The 13,909-nt window shown below is 44.1% G+C and overlaps 1 protein-coding gene across 1 annotated transcript; it reads left to right on the top strand.

The window, feature by feature from the left end:
- Window positions 1-4,975: 4,975 nt before the first annotated feature.
- On the top strand, window positions 4,976-13,470 carry LOC144521371 (protein-serine O-palmitoleoyltransferase porcupine-like). Its single transcript, XM_078255923.1, has 13 exons — window positions 4,976-5,084; window positions 6,036-6,172; window positions 6,349-6,541; window positions 6,889-6,932; window positions 7,120-7,301; window positions 7,416-7,546; window positions 7,962-8,087; window positions 8,659-8,759; window positions 8,925-9,001; window positions 9,307-9,370; window positions 9,556-9,641; window positions 10,334-10,444; window positions 12,308-13,470. Exons 2-13 carry the CDS (start codon window positions 6,037-6,039, stop codon window positions 12,407-12,409), a joined length of 1,353 nt encoding a protein of 450 aa, XP_078112049.1. The 5' UTR covers window positions 4,976-5,084; window position 6,036; the 3' UTR covers window positions 12,410-13,470.
- Window positions 13,471-13,909: the final 439 nt, after the last annotated feature.

Consider the following 13,909-nt stretch of genomic DNA (forward strand, 5'->3'; position numbering starts at 1 on the left):
TCTCAGCATAAACACGTGTACGCCATGAAATGCCTAATTGCGATTACGCCCCAGGGTGTAATTTCTTTCGTATCCGAAGGGTGGGGTGGGCACGCTAGTGACAAACGCATAACGGAGCAAAGTGGTTTCCTAAACAAACTGTTGCCAGGTCGGTACAAAACACGAATGGGAAAGGAACAGGCAGGAGTAAGTTCCAATGAACCAGACTCCGACTCAGACTCGAGGTGGATCACACAGGACTGAATGGCACCTTGTTTTTAATGGGGGGGGGGATGAATAGTGAAACGCGACGTACACGTTGTACGAGGCGGTCCTGTCGGGATCGAATATACACCCTTTGTCATATAAATCTGATTATAGACTGTATCGTGGACCAAGCACGAGGAATCGATGCAAATAAACATATGTGAGCTACCGTTTTTTTAAATTATGGAAGACGTGATGCTGTATGGTCTTACAACAGACCGTTGTAAACGGTGACGATGGGTGTAAACGGGTGCTCACCGAACTCGGGAGAAGAAGAACTTTTGGACCACAAACGGCTCCTTCCTCGGAACATACTGATCGTGTGATCTCCAGCACGTTATGAAGGACTCTGTGCACTTTATTAGCTCATTTTGCACATTAGCGTGAGTAAGCGTAAGCTCAGGACGAAGGACAGCAGTTTGGCGTACTGAGGGAACGCAGACCTGCTCTTCAGCACTTGGGCCCAAAGCTCACCTACAGGGTGACTGTGCGTCGCCAGATTTGGCAAGACATCTTTCAGAGCACAATTCTCGTCGTAAAGCTCATCCGTGTCGAGATCCTCATCCGTCTGAAGGGCGGAGACAGCTGTGGTCAATTGCCGGTAGCTGATGTCTTGTTTTTCCTTGAGGTTCAAACACTGGATGTTGAACAGGCGCCCATTTTCGGGGTAAGTTGAAGTTGAACCATTTCTCAAGGTATTGCTCCGCGGTATCGCAGAAGCTGATGAATTCTCCACGGAGCCTGTCAACCCTCAGAGTAACTGAGAGAGTGTTTGTGTTCTTGCTAACTTTTGCAGTAAGGTCGCTGTGACAGCATCCGCACTCTCGGCTGCCTGCTCAAAGAAATCCAGAACCCTGTTTTGGATGCCTTGCTCGGGGGTCCAGAATCTTACAGAGATGGGGAATGTTTTCACATTGCCTTTGTTAGAGGCATCAGTTGCAATGGAAAAATACGTGTCTTTTGACTCAAGGCTCTGGGAGAAGTCGGACGGGAAAGGTGCCGGTATGTTTGTGACAAGTGCTTCTGCTTTTGTGCGATGTGTTTAGCTATAGCCTGAGTCAGAGTACAGTTTTGGCGTTAACTTCATAGCACAGTCAAGCGATCTGTATGACTGCTGGTGGGTCACACAGGGAAACACAGATGTCAGCTCAGCAGCAGCTGTTTTGTTATACATGGAGTCATCCTCCCGTTTAAAGAACGATGAGACCAACTGTACAGTTGTGCTGTTAGTTATATGTAGTTTGCTGCTCGCATGCAGCCTGACGTCTGACAATTAGGGCAGGATTCGGGATTCGGGACAACTGCTTGGATTTCGGGACTGTCCCGAATTGTTCGGGACGTCTGGTCACTCTAATTGAGAATGATTGAGATTTCTCTTGGCTCAGCTACCAGAAGACTTACGACTTTCAGACGTTGCTCACGTCACATCTACGTCTTCTCTCTCAGTTGGAGGCTGCTCAGTAACGCTCGGTGCTCACCGGAAAAGTGCTTCTAAGTTATGGCCTTCACTGGTCTCCGCAAGGGGGTAAGCTTCTCCTCGGACCGCGAACCTCCTATGGCGCCATTTTGATGCTAATAAGCCATCACCTCCCGTTAGCATTCCATTGACTGCCATTTATTTTGGCGCCACTTTGACAGCGAATAACTTTACATCTCAAGCGTTTAAAGACTTTATTTGTCCATTGTTTATTTCTAAAGAAACACAACAATGTATAAAAGGCTCACGTTATGGCTCCGTAGCAGACGTTTTTGTAAAAAAAAGGCTAACGATTGTGTCATAACCACGCGACTTACTGTCGCACAGTAGAGGAATTACTGTATAGTACAGGAGAAGCTCGCAGGCAGTTTCGACTTACATTAGCTGTTTAAGTTTAATTACTAATGTTAACTAGCATTTTAGTTAGCAATAATTAGCCTGTGCCCATGTTATCTCCTTACATATACCTATGCTCTCCGTCTCTGCAAAATTGGGAATGATTGAGATTTCTCTTGGCACAGCTACTCAGTTAGCACAGCTACTACAGCTCTCAGTTGGAGGCTGCGCAGTAGCGCTCGGCGCGGGGGCGCGAGGATATGGCGACAGCAACAGTCGAGAAATTGCGTTGCTAAACTTTAAAATGTTTTTCTCACCTACAAAGTGGAATGTATTTGAAGCAAACAGCTTGTGACTCTCATTGACCATTTTCTGAACGTCTATATTTTACATTTGCTGTAAAACCAACAACTGGGACCAGCTAACGGGAATCTAGCTAGTTAACTCCGACAACGAAGACGAACAAGCTAACGGGAGTCACACTAGCTAGCTAACTCAGACAACTCACAACAACAAAGACGAATAAGCTAACTGACAACAACAAAGACGAACACTACAAAGACCTCAACGATGGGGGATAAAAGAACAAGAGACCAAGGTAAAAAAAAAAAAACATGTTCACATTCTCCTCAAACAAAAACTTAACAGAGGATGTCATGGAAGTTGTGAAAGCGGGAGATATGCACTCATATACTAACACTGACCCAGAAGTAACTCCACTCCCAGTCTCCGCGCCAAGTACACCTGCTACAACAAAAGGGAAAACGGAGCCCACTCTCTCTGAGATGCAAGATAATATTGTTAGGCATGTGGCCGACTCTCTCGCAATACTGATTAAGAAGAATACTGATACAATTGAGGATTTGAAGAAATCTTCAGAATTTCTTTTCCAAGAAGTACGTGACGTGAAAAAAGACATTACAACGGTCAAACAAGTCAGTGATGACCATCAAAAGAGAATAACAGTAATGGAAGATAAGATGAACGAGATGGAACGTTACCACCGCAGATGAAATCTGCGCCTATACGGCCTTCCAGAGCAAGAGGGGGAGGATGTGAAGCAGCGTGTCGTGGACATCTGTAGCACAATCATACCAAATGCCGGAGAAGATCTACGCTTCCACATTGACGTGAGCCACAGAATTGGAAGAAGAGACAGTGGTAAAACTAGGCCAGTGATAACAAGATTTACATCCCGATTTTTGGAAAAGTCAATGGGGCGATAACATATGGATGGCTTATGGTAATAATAACTCCGCTGGTGTAGCTATTCTGAAAGGATCCTTTCAGGGAAAAGTACTCAAAACAGTTGCTCATGATTCTGGAAGGTGGATTATTTTAATTTCTGAATTTATGGATGATATTTTCATTCTGGGTAACATATACAAATATAATAACAGCCTAAGAAACACAATTTTATTTGAGGAATTTGAAAATGAAATCTGTACTTTACTGAATACCTTCATAAATGCTAAATTACTGTTAGGAAGGGGATTGGAATAGTATTAGCAATCCCACAAAAGATTGTCACCCTCAAAGATCTTTAAAAGGCACATATGGAGACTTTAATAACCTACACTTACATCTTAATTGCCGTGACATCTGGAGAGTAAATAATCCAGATCAAATCCAGTTCACTTGGAATAACAAAGATGTATCAATTAGATCCAGGATTGACTTTTGGCTTATATCAAATGAACTCATAGATAAAGTAAAAGAAGTTCAAATACAACCTTCAATCTTCACTGATCACAAAATTATATATTTAACATTGCATACAAAGAACCAGTTAATTAGATGCAATCCAATTTTTTGGAAATTGAACAATACACTTTTATGTGATGACATCTTTAAAGAAAAAGCAAAGGAAATTATTAATGAAAATTGGAGGAAAGCTCAAGAAGGAAAAATGTACGGTCAACACTGGGAATATGCAAAATTTCAGATTCGGAATATGGCCATTAAAAGGGTTAAAGAATTAGCAAAAGAGAAAAGATTTGAACAAGACAGAATACTTAACAATATCATTTCTATTTATGAAAAAGACAATATGTCTCAAACAGATATCAATAAGTTAACTGAGTTGGAAAATGTGTATCAATATTTAGCACGGGGGGCTTTTATCAGGTCTAGACGGAGATGGATGGAACATGGTGAAAGGAACACTAAATATTTTCATAGTTTAGAAAAAACAAGCTATAGACGTTGGCAAACTTCCACCAACTATGTGTCAGGGTGTAATTACCTTGATACCTAAACCTAATAAAGACAAACTTGTGCTTGATAACTGGAGACCCATATTCTCTCACATTTTTGCACAAAGACTCATTGCATGTCTAGACACAATTATAGATGACTGCCAGTCTGGATTTATGCAAGGTAGGCACATCAGTAACAATATTCAACTGATTTTAGATCTGATTGACTATAAGGATTACATAACAGACAACAGCCACATTTGATTCATAGACGTATATACAGCCTTTGATACTGTAAAGCACAGTATTCTATTTGATGTCTTAGATTTTTGGGGTTTTTGCTGCAGAGTAGTAATGTGTCAAATGATCAGTCAACATTTAGATTGTCTTATTAAATGGCATTGACATAAAGGATAAAAAAAAGTGCAATAATAGATATTTTAGACATTTGACACATTGCCCCACAGTTGCTCGATGCAAAAACTATTGGAATAACCGCTTTGGGAATATCAATTGGAATTTGATTTGGACCTATTATAATAAATATGTTAGTAATAAAGTTAATAATAAAGTTAAGGAAGTATGACAACCATAGACTGTATAATATTAATTTTACAGTCTATGATGACAACACATGTTACACACTCCTGTACAGGAGGTGGCGGTATGCACCTAAAAGTCGTTTGCAATCCGCCTGGAATCAAGAGAAGGAGACGAGTATGAGGAAGAAAAAGAAGAAGAAGCATCATCATCATCATCATCTTCTGCTGTGGTATTGCTAGCATGACTTTGCAGTGAGCTGTCGCCTCTTCTACCTTCCCCCCGAGGTAACTTAATGCATGCTTGTAGCTGGAAAGTTAGCTGTAGCCTAACGTTAGCCTTGGCTCGCTTGCAACACTTGTGTTCAAACTCTACGAAGGCTAATAACGTTAACTGCGCTCACTAGTTTCGCAGAACTAACGCGCTCTAAAGTCAACACGGATAGTTTACATGTTCACCGTAACGTCAACCACGGATAGTTAACCCGTTCACGGAAACGTTAACGACATATATCTGCCCCTGAGAGGCGATAGTCGAGGAACGCTAACGTCATTCCGGTGCTGTTAACAGCAGCTTATCGCTACTTGTTGCTACTAGCAGGAGGAAAACGATGGGCAGGCTACATCTTGTGTTTTCACCCAGAAGAAAGAGGGTTGGCCCCGGAAAACCTATTGAAAGATATTAAAAAGCTTATAGAATTTGAATAAAAAATGTTTAATAATAAGCACGTGTTGTGTATTTAAACTTGAGTAGTGTTGTTGTTGTTGCTGCATGCAGTGATGTGAGCCTGTTGTTGAGCCGTGCATGGAGCCTGGCTGGCCCCTGCTGGCTCCTGCAGGCCGAGCTTGGACTCGAACAGGCTGAGGCACGTTCACGGTCGGCATGCTAGCCTCAGTGGATGGAACAACAGTGTACAAAAAAAGTAATTCCCCTTTTGGGGGATCATTAAAAGTCTAAATGTCTTCTTCGAGGTCATCAGCTTTCAGTACCCGTCAACCAACTCCATGTTTTTTTGTTTTTTTAACCAAGTATTTAAACAAAAAATACAAACTTTGTATGCTTGGTATGCTAAAAACCTATAAAATCTGAGCTTTAAAATGACACCCTGAATGGAAATACTAGTGATCTAAACTAATAGACGCCCATTTTCCTGCTTCTAATCCTCGCTCTAGAGAGTCTAATCCCTTTAGATATGATAATTCATTCAGTCATTTGTGTGTGTGTGTGTGTGTGTATAGGATGGAGCTGTCCCACCGGCTGCAGGTGTGGCAGCAGCTGGCAGCCAGCTGTGGGCTGAGCACGGTGCAGCAGGGCGTCCAGCAGCTGTGGAGGCTGCTGCTGCTCTGCCTCGTCTGCAGACTCTGCTTCAGACTGGGTGAGCAGATTCAGTCGCTGCATTATGTCGGCAGGATCATTTAAAAGGCAACCGCGACCGCATCGTGCGTCTGCCCTATTTCCGATACCGTGGCGGCAGAATTTTTTGCCGCGGCGGGCCGCCACTACAAAATCAACATCGACATTTGCCGTGTGTCTTGTGCTTGTGTTCCTTAGGAGGCGTGTCCACTGTGAAGCATGTGGTGTCCGCGCTGGCGGGGATGTGCGCCCTCTTCCTGTTCTTTGAGCACCACGTGCTGTGGGTGCTGGTGCTCAGCGCGCTGTGTTACCTGGCTCTGCTCCTCAGCCCGCGCTCCGGCAGCAGGGGCCTCTTCCTCTCGGCTCTCATCCTCGCCTACCTGCTCGTTGGGTGAGGAAAAACGCTGCAAAGAACACAATTTTAATTATTGAAGCTTGCAAATAAAAAGGGACAAAGTCAGTTGTCGGCAATGGGCCCTGTGTGTGTGTGTGTGTGTGTGTGTGTGTGTGTGTGTGTGTGTGTGTGTGTGTGCGCGCGCGCGCGCTGGAATCGCACAGTGGCATTGCTTGTTGAAATATTGCGCAGTCAGCGTCTTCGCTTCCTTTTGTAGTTTCACAATCTCCCCAGTAATTTATTGCAAATTCCGCATGAATTCATTTCATAAGTGCTTCTGCAAACCTAATTTCCGGTGTGGAGTTCAAGCTGTAACATTTAGTTTTTGTTCCTCTTCGTTTCAGAGAGTTGCATTTAATTGACGTGGTGACCTGGCATAAAATACGAGGTAAATATTCCATCTTTTGGTCTAAGAATAACTCACTAAAGTTTCTCCACACAGAGGCACACTTATGTATACTTCATAAATCCAACTTTTCAAGTTGGATGTACACATTCTAAGCATGTTTTCAGTATTTCAGTAGTTGTGACGACATCACCAGGTGCGCGTGTGTGTGTGTGTGTGTGTGTGTCAGGCTCCCAGATGGTGGTGGCCATGAAGGCCATCTCTCTAGCCTTTGACCTGGACAGAGGCGCGGTGGGCGGCCTGCCCTCCCCAGCTGAGTTCCTGGGCTACGTTCTCTTTGTGGGCACGGTTGTCTTCGGTCCTTGGATCAGCTTCTCCAGTTACAAGAACGCCGTTGAGGGCAAAAAACTGGTGAGTAGTCCGTGTTTTGGCTTCCTGTGTGTGTGTGTGTGTGTGTGTGCGTGCGTGCATGCTGTGCGTCGTTGCCGTGGCGCGCTGTGGTGACGGCGTGCTGATGTTCCTCAGAGCTGGTCGTGGCTGCGCGGCTCCTCCCTCAGCCTCCTGAAGAGTCAGATCTGTCTGCTGGTCTCCACCTGCGTGGCCCCGTACCTCTTCCCTTTGGTAATCCCCATCCACGGAAACGCAGTGCCACAGAAGTGAGACCAACTTTCATTTCAGTCTTATTAAACTCTGGTAGTTTTGCCAATACAACAGCTGCTACAATACACTGGTTTGTGAACATACTGTCTGTCTTTCTTTCCCTGCTTCCAAGATACACTTGAGAAAGGTAAGGCTTGTTTTCAGGGTTAGAATTTACTGGAATTGATATCACGATTCTCTGCCACGTTCTCCTTCTAACGAAGTGTAATGTTTATCTCCCACACGAACCACGACAGAACAAAACAAAACAAAGTGGCAGTACCTTTTTGGGCACCTATAGCACATTGCGCACACCACGGTTTCTGTCATTTCAGGTCGTTCTGATCACACCGATGTGCTCTTGGAAGAAGTGAAAGTGATCCGACTAATACATGACGTGCGTCTTTGACTTGTATGTGGTGTGCCGCACAGGTGGCTGCATGCGTATGAGAACGCCGTGTCCTTCCACTTCAGCAACTACTTTGTGGGTCACCTGAGTGAAGGCACCAGCATGCTGGCCGGAGCCGGCTTCACGGAGGAGAAAGACAACGTCAGATGGTAAGTTTAGCTGGGGCCGACTGAGGGCTGTACTCCAAAGCCAGATGACTGGCTTAGCAAGGTCTGTGGAGCCTAAAGCCAGTGTTTTCTACGTCAGGTGGTGCTCTTTTTCGGACGGAAATCGCCTGGAAAACGTGCCTTTCACGAATCAACCTCTGTGGAAATAGTGTAACGATTCTTGCAAAATCCCATGGAGCCAGGTGGCAGAAGTGTAAGAGGGAGAGGGCGTTTAGAGACGGACTAGATTCCCCGTAGCTTTTCCTAGACTATATTATCTATGAGCAGTATGCATTCTCAGCTAGCGTGGCGCGCCCTCATACGCTGCTTCTGGCTAGCTAGCACTACTTACTGCGCATGTGCGACTCCCAACAAAGATGGAACAGAAGTGAGATGCCTCACTCTGTAGCTAAAACAGAGAGCTCAACACACAGGGTGAAAGGAGGAGCTGCAGCAATGTGCAGTACAACAAATATATATATATATGTGTGTGTGGTGTTTTCTGAAAATTGCAGTCCAGTTCTGTATTTAAATATTTGATTGCATTTTCTTTTCTATTCTCTGTATTCTGCAGGGATATGAGTGTGGTGAAGCCTCTCAGTGTGGAAATGCCTCGCTCCATGGTGCTGGTGGTGACGTCCTGGAACATCCCCATGTCCCGATGGCTGAAAACCTGTAAGTCCAAGTCTGTCCAGCACTCCAGAGCTGGATCCTTTTGTCACATTTCAAACACATTTACATATTTACATGTCTTCACGTAAAGTTGCATTAAAACTGCATCTTGATTGATATATATAGTCACATGTTGCGTTTACTGTCTTCTGTTCCGTTTCCCATCAGATGCCTTTAAAAACGCCGTGAAACTGGGGACTTTTCCAGCCATCCTGGTGACGTACACAGCCAGCGCCCTACTGCATGTTAGTGAGATAATGCTTCTCTCCAGGGCCCCTCACAGTATTGGGCCCATTTTAGGATACCGTATGTAAGAGACCACTCTTCTTTTGTTGGAAGCCCATCTACTTTGACTTTCGTATGGGGACACTACAATCTCTTGCCATCCATCTTGCGGCCAAGCCATGTGGCTTTAACTGTTCCCCGATAGAACAGCTGCGCATGTTAAGGTTTAACATACAGGTAGCCCGTCCATAGTTCTCCAAGACGAAAGATGCTGGATGATAGGCCATCACTACTTCAACTGAATGTGCCGTTTTGTTTTCTTCAGGGTCTGAGCTTTCACCTGGGAGCTGTTCTGCTGTCTTTGGGCTTCATCACATATGTTGAACATGGTATGAAAAACGTGTGTGTGTGTGTGCGCGCGTGCTGCTTTTCAGCCCCGTGGTCTAGGTAGGCCACACCCACCCCATACTGGCGGCCAATAGAAACAAGTGCTGGATTATGTCGTGACACTAGCCAGTTTTCGTTTCTCACACCTGAATATTTTTGTGTTTTTTTTTTTTTTTTTTGTCCTCAGTTCTGAGAAAGAAGCTGGCCTGTGTGTTGAGTGTGTGTGTCCTGTCCAGGCCCTGCCCCTCTGACTGCAGCCACCAGCACAAGAAGGTACGGCTTCAGCACTACGCAACTGTGTGAGCAACGCTAACGGTCCAAACGTACGCCATTTGCAGTTATGGAGGGCATGGAGCACTGGCAGTCAGCAAAGAGTTTCAGGGCGTGTTATGTTACTCCTTAAAGTGCTCATATTATGCCTTTTTCCCGTTCCTTTATTGTGTTCTATATCTTTTTTTTTTTTTTTTTGCAAGTTATTGGTGTACACAGTGAAAAAGCCCAAAGTCCACCCCAAAGGGACTTACTATCTCCAACAGAAAACACTGTTCTCAAACTGCTCCAAACAGCTCTATTGTAGTCCAGCCTTTACTTCAGAGACAAACGTGCGTCACTTTGTAACGCACATTATAATGCTCGCCTAGCTGCTAACATGGCACGCCCTCATGCTCTGCTTCTGACTGGCTAGTAGTCCTTATCTAGCTACTGCACATGTGCGACTCCCAACAAAGATGGAACAGAAGTGAGATGTCTCACTCTGTAGCTAAAACGGAGAGCTCAACACAACACAATGTGCAGTACAACAAAAATATGGTGTTTTTTGAAAATTAAACCATGTACAACCTATTCTGATATAACCTCTAAATACAATTACGAACCTGAAAATGAGCGTACTATGAGCACTTTAAGGGTTAAAAAGATTGAGACTGAGAGTGTATTCTTTTCCCTTTGGTCTTTTGGTCTTGCAGGAGTATTGGGTAATGTTGCTGAACCTGGTTTTCAGCCTCCTGGCCATCTTCCACCTCACCTACCTGGGCTCCATGTTTGATCCCGGACTGGATGAACAGGAAGTGGAAGAGGTAAGAGCAACGTGAGGGCCTCAGCTGCCGCCATCTTCGCTACGGAGCGGAAGCTACAGGACCACCAACGTCTTTTCAAACTTGTGGATATGGCGGGCGAGGGAGCTGCGGCGGTTGTGATATACTGTACATATGTCATTTATACGTGGGCTTTTCCCAATGTGTATCAAACGAGCCGGTATATATTTTGGCGGCCGACACTACCCTGTCAAATTTACCGATGCACAAATGAGTACACAGCATACTACATGTAAGTGCACTGACGCTATGTATAAACCAAAGTGAGTTGACGTGAGCCCATTCTTAAAGGTCCAATGTGTGGGAATTTCTCCCATCTAGCGTTGAGATCATATACATCGCAATGATACGGTGGCCCTGAAGTGCAAATCACAACAGCAAATAGAAAAACGCAACAGCATATCATAAAACACGACGGCAAATGGGAAAACACGACGGCAAATGGGAAAACACGACGGCAAAATATGAAAACACGACGGCAAAATAGGAAAACACGACCGCAAATAGGAAAACTTCTTCTACCGGAAAAGGTAGGGCCTATTTCAGGAGGACAGAGCCTCCTGATTGGACAGACGGACCTCTCCTCTCCTTCTTGTTAAAAGACAGACAGTCCGTCTGTCCAATCAGGAGGGTCCGTCCTCTGCTAGATAGGCCCTACCTTTTCCGGTAGAAGTTAACGCCGTTGTGTTTTTTTGCCGTCGTGTTTTCATGTTTGCCGTCATGTTTTCCTATTTGCCGTCGTCTTTTCCTATTTACCGTTGTGTTTTATGATTTGCTGTTGCATTTTTCTATTTGCTGTTGTGACTTCAGGGCCACCGTACAATCAACACTCTCGCACCACGCAGTTCAAAGTACGTATTACAGCTACGGTAGCCTTCACGCTTCAAAAAGCTCTTTTCAATATTCCATTTCTTTTTCTGGGCGAAGAAGAGGACTCCTGTTCCTGAAATTTGGATTTTTGACTACGTGTGGTCCGCCGCGTTTCCTTCTTCAAACTTGCCGAGGGCCGGGAAGCGACGATACCCATTAGCAGCGTTAGCAGCACCCTGTGAGTTTATCACGTGACGGCGAAAACGCGAAATGGCGGAAGCAGTATGTCCTGTATTCTCAACTTTTTTTTTTTAACGGTTTGATAAAGTACTTATTGGACTTGAATTTATCATTGCACTTACAATAACGACCGTAGCTGTCCTCAATTTAGGTCATCGTGTACGTCTCATCTGTCTGTGTGTGTGTGTGTGTGTGTGTGTGTGTGTGTGTGTGGAACTGAGCAGCAGAGAGACCGACAGGATTAAAATGGCAGCAGCAGCTTTCAGCGACTGAAAAACTTTAATACCCGTTTGCAGGACGGTCTGAAATGTTTTGCACGGTCTTTGGCTGTGCGTTTTGTCGATGCGCCACTTGCTCGAAAAGTAGGCTACCCTCTCTTTTTCTTTACTTCGCCCTCAACGAAGTTTGTACATGCATCGCTACTGCCGACAACACCGGGGATATTTCGCCACATTTTCCTTTCGTCTGTACGTCAGCTCAGCTACATGGTGTCACGGACTAGCGCTGGGAACTACTCGACAAAAGTCTGGAGTTGACGGAAACATGCGTGGTCAAAGCCTCGTTTCCTATAAGTTCTTCACAATAAAAGTCCTCCGTTATTTTGGCATTTGAATGTTTTTTTTATTATGAAGCAGCAAAATCCGGAAATGTTGGGCATTCATTAGCAGCAACGTAACGCGTTAACGGGTCAGAAGGCTGGCAGAGACGTTGGTGTTTTGAGTGACCTATTCAGTCGATTCCACAGCAGTTTTGATGTTTGATCCATGTGTGCTTGTTTGTGGCTCCTGTTTCCAGGGCTACACCGCCATCCACACCATCCGGAGGTGGTCGGAGCTGAACTGGGCCGGCCACTGGGCGGTGTTGGCCTGCTGGCTCTTCTACCGCCTGATTCAGTGACGTCACGGGAGCCGTCGGGAAGGCTGGCAGACACCACAGACTTCCCAACGCCATGTCGGGATGTTATCGGACGGGGGGGGACCAAGGACCATGTCCATCGTTGGACAATGTCCCAAAACATTTCAGCAGTTTAGCATGCCTAGACACCTTTTTAAAGGGTCCCTAACTGTAATTGTTCATATGTTCTTCCGTTTTTTTTATTTTTTATACTGAGGTTTTGTTCCTTGTATTTTTTATTTTTTTTTCTCTGCATTTTTCTGTAAATGTTAACACGCTGCTGGTTCGTGATTGTCCGCAAACAGCATAGTATCACTGCCAGGATGGAACCCTCAACTCCCATTGTTACATCTTTTTCTGTTGGTAATTATGATCACCTACCTCAATTTAAAAAAAAAAAAAAAAAAAAAAAATTGAATAAAATGAATAATCCTTACATTTATATAATGTATTTTCATAGGGTCAAGTACATAGCACGGACCAGTGCTACACGCCGCTGCATTTACAGTTTACAGCTACTTTCCAACATCTGTCTCCAAATGGGCCTTTATTCAGTTCCACTCAACTTTATTTATTGTGTTAAATCCTAATCGAAGTCATCTGGGGACTTTACAGATAGAGGAGTTCTACACCACACCGCCGACCATTCTACATTCCACGCAAAGCCGAGCAAGTGCATTCTGGGAGTTGTCTTTTATCCACATGAGCCAAAAACACATTTTCTGGCTTTTCTTCGTTCTATAAGGCAACGATTCACATTTCTACTACATAAATGACCCAATTTAAATAAATGTTCATCTTTCCAGTGGTGAAATATCCCTTTAAACGAAGACTGTTGCGAGCTGCCTCTGACCTCCTATGTAAAATGTGTAAACAATTATTTTGTAAAAACTGTTGCGCAAAGCAGTGGGCCTTTTTATTGTTTTGTTTTTAAACATCTGAAGTGTTTTGGGCAACCACAAAATAAGAGTAAATATATTTCTCACTCTGTTCATTCATCTGGCATATATATTTTGAGTTTTTTCTTCCCATTTTAATTTTTTTTTTATTAAATAGAAATGATATATCTTGTCGGACAACTGATTTTGTGGGTACTGGACTATCGCATACTTTTGTAATTTATAAAATGTACGTGGGAATATTGTGTGCAAAAGAGCCTCAGATGATCAACCTTGACTACTGTCAATAAGAAAATGTTATTCATTTTCAACATAATTAGCACTTATATCATAGAACTTGTAGCCAGTGGTGTAGTCTACGTGATGCGCAGGTATACGCAGTATACCCACTAAGAAAGCTCTAGGATTTCCATATACCCACTTAAAAATGTGCAATGGCACGTAACGACATACTTTTTCATCATAATTTTGATATATTTTGAGTTATTTGTATTTTATTTCTTCGCATAGGCTAAATAAAGGTATATCCGCCGTAAATTGGTGCACACAAATGTGTCAGAATGCAGGAAATGAAGTCTGTGATGCTCACAATTTCCCTGGGGGA

This window comes from Sander vitreus, chromosome 7, assembly GCF_031162955.1.
Source record: "Sander vitreus isolate 19-12246 chromosome 7, sanVit1, whole genome shotgun sequence".
Classification (NCBI taxonomy): domain Eukaryota; kingdom Metazoa; phylum Chordata; class Actinopteri; order Perciformes; family Percidae; genus Sander; species Sander vitreus.

Coding starts and splice junctions, on each gene's coding strand:
- LOC144521371 (XM_078255923.1), top strand. CDS start 6,037: ATGGAGCTGTCCCACCGGCTGCAGGTGTGGCAGCAGCTGGCAGCCAGC. Junction 9,002..9,306: donor CAGCCAGCGCCCTACTGCAT/GTTAGTGAGATA, acceptor TGTTTTCTTCAG/GGTCTGAGCTTTCACCTGGG. Junction 10,445..12,307: donor ATGAACAGGAAGTGGAAGAG/GTAAGAGCAACG, acceptor TCCTGTTTCCAG/GGCTACACCGCCATCCACAC.